This window comes from Nannobrachium achirus (genome assembly GCF_963921795.1).
Source record: "Nannobrachium achirus genome assembly, chromosome: 5".
Classification (NCBI taxonomy): Eukaryota; Metazoa; Chordata; class Actinopteri; order Myctophiformes; family Myctophidae; genus Nannobrachium; species Nannobrachium achirus.
Window position 1 is genome coordinate 32,738,693 of NC_137814.1, and position 7,500 is coordinate 32,746,192.

General features: G+C 43.9%; 1 protein-coding gene across 1 annotated transcript in view; it reads left to right on the top strand.

Moving 5' to 3' along the window:
* The window catches only part of LOC308285009 (chloride channel protein 2-like), a gene marked incomplete at both ends in the record, with an annotated part of 49,482 nt that overhangs the window by 22,435 nt on the left and 19,547 nt on the right, over positions 1-7,500 (top strand). The window contains one exon of the mRNA XM_080725729.1: positions 7,371-7,500. This exon is cut by the window's right edge and continues 2 nt beyond it. Within this exon, the coding sequence (XP_080581855.1) occupies positions 7,371-7,500 (130 nt within the window). The remainder of the gene's footprint in view (positions 1-7,370) is intronic.

Consider the following 7,500-nt stretch of genomic DNA (forward strand, 5'->3'; position numbering starts at 1 on the left):
ATAAATGCGACAAATCTCTGTGTGTATGTAATCCGCGTATCTCGAGAACCGTTCGTCCCACCGGCTTCAGATTCGGCACGCGCGTTCCCTGCCGCGGCGCGGAGTGCAGTGCCGGGCCTCGGCCCGACTCGGCATGCGGTTTTCCCGAAGCGGCGCGAAACGTTCGGAATCTCCTTACGCGGAGCTGATTGTTGACATCAGGCTGTTCCTGAGGAAATCGGCACAATCGCTGACTCATTGTGACATCACTTCATAAAAGGCTCTGACATCACGTACGCCGCATGAGTCAACAAAAAATCTCTGTGAGTGTGTATGTATGTATGTAATCCGCGTATCTCGAGAACCGTTCGTCCCACGGGCACGCGCGTTCTCCATATATGGGCGTTCGTCCCACGGGCACGCGCGTTCTCCATATATGGGCATAAAATGAATGCCCCATATATGGGCATATATGGGCGTTCGTCCCACGGGCACTCGCGTTCTCCATATATGGGCATAAAATGAATGCCCCCATATATGGGCATAAAATGGATTGCAGACAGACAGATACAGATATCTCCATATATGGACATAAATGGACAGAGGCAAACAGATGGTCAAAGATCTCCATATATGGGTATAAAATGGACGCAGACAGACAGATACAGATATCTCCATATATGGGCATATGGACGACAGACAGACAGACAGATACAGATATCTCCATATATGGGCATAAATGGACACAGGCAGACAGATGGTCAAAACGGGTCCTATGAAAACAGGTATAATGGGGTTTGCATTAAAGGGCGGGGCATTCATTCCCTATTTACATTGTTCCGAGTTGGCCAGGTCGCCGACTAGACGCTGGGCCGCCCGAAGGGCGGCCCAGCTTCTAGTATATACAATTGAGCAAAAGCCGCATCCCACAATTCACAGGGAGATTTGTTTTATGGTATCCATCTTGACCTGTGGTAGACAGCAGCCGGCCGATTCATTAATTTACAGCATGACTCAACAGTTTGTGAATCGATGAGCAGGTCGATACGCAAACTGTTCCGGCTAACAGTGGCTCTCTGTCAATTTCAAAGCATCATTTTCTAAATCCTGGCTCTTGGTTCGTCACTACTATAATGCAGCTCACATCAGGGCTTTCAACTGAGTCTTTGTGACATTTGCAGGGCGATTGTCAGATTTGTCACAGTATGCACTGATATTTTCCCCACTGTGTTCTACACTGGCACGCATTGATTGATCTCCGCCAGTTGTCCACGGGCGATACAGTGCAGGGCTATCAGAGTAAATGTTAACATCTGGGAGTGTGTCTGGTCACAGGTTCAGGAGAGATGACATGTGTACACTGGGCCTGAGGCTGCTGATGTGAACACAAACCACGGCACACAGGAAGACCTTGGGCAAGGTACTAGGGATGGGACGATACGCGATATTATCATTTATCGTGATAAGAAACACTCACGATAATCGTATCGTGGACATTTAATTTATCGTGATATCTTCCTCCGTCATGCACTGGGATCAATTCAGCTTTTATCTGCCGAGCAGCATATCTGGTACCACTTAAACCCCCTATAATTGGTAAAAGGTACTTATAATATAAGTACTTGATACAGTCTTTTTTTTCACTCTATCAAATGTCTTTGCCAAAAAATTGCCGATCTACAAGCTCACAACGCGTCGCGTTGCAACGCGTTGTGAGCTTGTAGATCTGCTATTTTTTGGCAAATGTTCCACCGCAGGATAATGATTATCGCAATAATATCGTAAATCATGATTTATTTTGTCACCATAATCGTGATATGAAATGTTCATATGGTCCCATCCCTATGTGCATGCCACAGGGCCTGATGCTGCTGATGTGAACACTAGCCAAGGCACACATGAAGACATTGGGCAAGGGACTGCTGTGTAGGTGCCAGCCAGACAAGTCTTGTTTGTGTGGTTTGTGTGTGCATCTGAACCACCACAATGGAAAAAGGCCTGGGGGCTTTTTCTGTTCCTTTTAGCAACCTTTTACTGTACTACCTGTACTGTTAACACACTTGTTAATAAAGTATATTCAATCAATAAATCAATGATTGAGAACGATATATATTGATTATGTAAATATATATATACGTATAAGGCCAGAATATTTATATTTGGGATATTACAGTATATTTTACATATTAATGTATTTTGATCGTTAGATCAAACGATCAAAATACATTTGTAAGTTAGATTTTCTGCACACCTTTTTCTTTTTGCTCTTTTTTTTAAGTTATGGATGTCCATGCTTTTAAAAGTGTGTGCAGCGATGTGTGTGTGCGTGCTCCGAGTGCACGTGGCCAGCTTGCCAGCCAGCAGGTGGCCTGGCTGACAGGCATCTGGCCCCGTCATGCACACAGAGCTGTGCCCTAGTGCCCCTGAGAGACTTCTCCGCTCGTGAATTGAATCCGTCAACTGTGATGCCTGCTGCATTGCACTCTATCTGTGTAATCGCAGACGCAGTTTCTCTCTCTCCCTCTCCCTCTCTCTCTCTCTCAGTGTCTGTCTGTCTTTCTCTCTTTCTCTCTGATCGGTCCCTCTCTGTCCATCACGACTACAGTTTTCACACTGAATTGTGAATCAACCACTTAAAGCCTATGTAACCTATGCCTAAGCCTATGTGACTAAACCATTAGACATTGTGATTGACTGACTGACTAATTGAATGTTATTTTGGGGGGGTTTGTTTTTGTATGTATTTTATTTTATTACTTTAGGGTCTTTTTTCTATTTCACTTAGCTAGGTTAAATAAAAGTGCTGAGGACTGGCCTTGGCTAAGAAACATATTCCGTTGCTTCATTCACTCCTTGAGCCCAACCTGACTTCTGATTATTTTCCTGAAAACGTCTTTATGCATTTATGCTAATGTTTGAATGTAGCACTGCAAGTCACAAGTGTTACACCTATATGTTGTTGTACATCAAATAGGGAAAATAGCACATCTACAATCTCACTGTTGTCTTGTGCTATTTTCGTAGAATGTTTACTTATTGTCACTGTTTGTTCACCTACTTTTGCTTTGTGCTTATGTGAATAATGTATCTGTGGATTTTCATGTGATCTTTATACTTGGTAAAGCTTCTGATACTGTATCTGATTCTGAAATTCACTAATGAGTGAAGGATAGATTCAAAACAAAGTTTCGCATCATTTCGTGAAATGTGGATCTAGCAAATGTGCACATTATCAGGTTCTCCGGGGATGTACACATCTATGAATGCTCAGGATATTGAACTGAATTCCAATCTTTAGCAGTTTCCACAGACAAGAAAAGAAATTGTCCAGCAATGCTTCTGGACTTCTTAGAGCTGACCCAGCCCAACCTCCAGCCAGCGTGCAGCCAGTTGCAGCCCAATCTGGCTAGCCATCGTCACGAAAAGGGACCGCCCACTTGTCCAGAAAAGGGACAAGTGGGCGGTCCCTTTTCGTGACGATCATTGACTCTTGTCTCGAGAGATTGTTTGCAGCCAGATCCGCCGATCCAACCAAATTGCCTATATCCCGGGCTTTCCAATATATGGGAATAGATATCCATGGGCATAGAAGCGACACAGGTAGACTCTAGTATTAATAAAAGCGATAGACATTTCAGAATGTTCACGCACATTTACTGACGTTAAACCTTGTATTGCTAGCAGTGCAGTCTCTTCTCCCAGGAGAGTTTAATCAATTCTACACCACGCTCGCTAAAATAAACAACCCCTCCTCCCACAAGAGCCGGTTGTCCCAGCTGGTACACTGTAGCACTGAGAGCAGTGTCACCAGAGGTGACGTCATTAGCGCTGCAGTGGGAGAGGCTAGGACGAATGTCAAGAGCGTGACGGCCCCCTCAGTGCCCGGAAAAGGAGCTAGACAAGGCTGGACAGGCACAGAGGATGGCGTCATCATTCCAATCATTGCTGAATCTGGAGAGAGTAGAGTTTCTTATTGCTTTCCCTTTAAATTAAGTGCAATCATTCCAGTGCTGAAAAGAAAAGAAGGGTAACTGGTCTAAGAGACTGGTGGTGACCCCTAGCGCTCACCCCTATAGTGAGCAAAATGCTTTGAGAAGCATGTCAAAGAGCTGATCAATAGCAAGTTGCCACGCAACCAAGGTCGCTGCCAATGTGCTTTAAAAGAGATCCATAGACGCCGCCTGTCAGCCACAACTCTACTGTACACACTGCTCTCTCCCACCTTGAGATAAAACACTTATATTTGAAAATTGTGTTTATAGGTGAGTGGTGACAGTTAATCGTTCCACACCCTAGTCAACTTGATACTTGACACCAAGCTCAGAAACCTGGGACTGAAACCCCAGGTTGTGCAGCTGGATCCTTTAATGTGGTCAGCATGACGACAGGTGGTGAACCTGTAAAAGCTCAGACACCCTGACACTCAAAACACTAGCCACCCAGAGCTGGTCCGGTGCCCCCTTCTCTACTCCCTGTACACCTACAACTAGGCCTGTCACAATTATTACATATAATCAATCATCTAATGGCAATTATTTGAGGTAATCGCAATTATTTTGCATAATCGTCATAATCGTTTCCATGTTAAAAAATGTTCATATAGTTTCAAACATTTTCAAAAAGTATTGGAAAAAGCAGATCTACAAGCTCACAACGCATCGCACCGTGATGCGTTGTGGGCTTGTAGATCGGCTATTTCCACTATCAATGTTCTTAATCTTAAGTATAAAGTTGTCAAATATGTGAGTGACAATTACTCGTCTTGTAAAATGTCATAATCGTGACAGCCCTACCTACAACTACCATGCACAGCAGCTCCGTCACAGGCTGGACACTTGAAGTCCGAGATCCATACTGGAGCCACGTCATTCCCCCGTGGATACCGAGATCCACGTGGTTAGATTTTTCTGGTACTGAAGAAGATTTATGCATTGGGTTTTATTTCCTGTCTCTCTCATTCTCTTTTAGTGTCCTCTGTACAGTAGTCATCATCACTCTATAATAACCCGTCTCAGTTAATTATAGTGTTCAATCCCTGGGCAGGCACACCAGACTGGAAGATAGACGGCGTCACACTGTCCACTCCACCCTGCCTGTTGTGCTCTAGTTTATATGGCACAGACGCATCCCCTCGTTCATTCAGCGCAGGGGCATCAATTCACTAGTTTGCAAATCCCGCCCCATTCTGCCCTGTTACTAGGCTGGGACATTAACCCTGGGCAGATTGTTTTTATAGTGGCAGTGAATGGGATTTTTGGAGCTGTGTGAAGCACAGGCTCCCTATACGTGGCCGTGTGGGTCTGTCTGTGTGTCTGTGTGTCTGTGTGTCTGTATGTAGCCTGAACTTCCTAAACTTCGGCACGCTACTAGTCCCACAGTTTTGCCACCACACACTCGCGCCATATGTCAAATCGACCGGCTTACTCGGGAATCGTGGGCTAGTAACTTGCTAAGAGAAAGGTTCTATAGTTTAATTGATATTAATTTATTAGTGAATTAATTTTCCCCATTGACTTATAATGGGAATCGCAAAAACTCACATTCAATTATTTGTCTCTCGCAAACCATAGGGGCTAGAGTTTCAAGACTTGGAGAGGAGGTTCATAATGATTTCAAGGATTAAATAAAAAATAATTGTGTCATTTGGCCGCATGGTGGCGCCATAACACCCCACTTTACGTTTTGGCCTGTAACTCTTGAACCGTAGGTCGGAAAATTAAAAATATTTTTTCCCTGGATTCCTTGGGTCATGACGCATCTCCCCATATAGGCCACGCCCATTTGCGCCATGATAGATTTTCCGCCATCTTGAATTTTCTCCAAAACACACTTTTTGCTCCTTTTCCTACATATTTTCTTCAAATGTCACAAAAATCGGTACACATGATCCACACACACACACACACACACACACACACACACACACACACACACACACACACACACACACACACACAGCTCCACTTCACACGGGTGTGATTTTTATTTTTTCATAGCCTCATTACAGCTATATAAAGTACCAAAGGAAAAACATCTAGGTGATATTAATAAAAAGGGAAGACAAAGGTACAGTAGTTACATTGCAAAACAGGGGGTTTCCCCGAAAATATATGTTTTAATTTGTTTAATCCCAGTGGGACAGAATCACTATTGCAGATTCTTTTAAAGTGGATGGGATTTTTTTTCCCTTCATAGCCTCATTACAGCTATATAAAGTACCAAAAAAAACACATCTACGTGATATTAATAAAAAGGGAAGAAAAAGGTACAGTAATTACATAGCAAAACAGTAATTTCCCCCCGAAAATATATGTTTTAATTAGTTTAATCCTCTGGATCAGAGAGAGAATAGAAATCGCGCATTGCATCTTGGGTAGGAAGAGGAGAACTATAATCTGTTCTCCTCCAACATCTCCTCACATAATAGGCTGGCTTTTCGTAATTCTGCCCATTTAAAATATATGTACCCAAACGTAACAAGTTAGACCATTGATAAGGTCCATGTGAACTAGTCTGTTGAAGCTTATTCATTACAATGATCGCAAACGCTATGGTCGCGAGCGGCCTGGCCGTGCTCCGCAGTGCGGACAGCCGGTGAAAGACGGCTCCCACTTTCTCCGACTGCAGAACTCCACCCCCGCTTGCAAAAAGTGAATGTATTTTTCTGGTTGGCCAGTCAGGGAGTCTCATGGACCAATCAGAAGGCTGACAAACGGTGAATTGGGTATGGCAGGGGTATGCAGCTGCCATAGCCTGGGTCCAGGGGGGAGAATACAAGTTACTTTAAAATATAAATCCATGAATGTCTCTTGTCTATCTGTGCTGGTTATGTTGTTAAATTACATTAAAATAACTACAAATGCAAAATGTAACAAGGTATTATAGTTATATTCTCCACACTTGTATTCTCCCCATCTTGACAGAATAGTATATTCCCAGGTTCCGCAGGTCAGCTGCACAGGTGCAATTCAATTCATCATTGTTAATTGTGGCACGTTTACTATTATGCCAAGTTTAGCCGCACTTGAACAACTGTTCCAGACTGCCATATCCAGCCCAAGAAACCATAAAAAAAAATTGGGGAAAAAATGGAACTTCTTGGAAATGGAAATGTATCATTCCTGTTGCTAAAGTATGGCAACATGACTGGTGTCTTGCACGCGCGCAAAGGCACCAGTCATGTTGCCATACCTTACCTTTTTCTGAACTGATGCCACTGATTCAGCGTGGTGGTTACATAAAATTGATGTATGTTTATTTTTTCTGCCTACTTATTTGCTCCTTGCTCATCTCCACTGACCTTCTCTGACCTCTCTCTCTCTCTCTATCTCTCTCTCTCTCTCTCTCTCTCTCTCTCTCTCTCTCTCTCTCTCTCCCTCTCTCTTTCTCAGTGTGTGCATCTGGCTGTCAGAGGTTCCTGATCTCACGGGTGGGAGAGGACTGGATCTTCCTCATCCTGCTGGGGCTGGTCATGGCCCTGGTCAGCTGGGTGATGGACTATGCCATCGCCTTCTGCCAAGA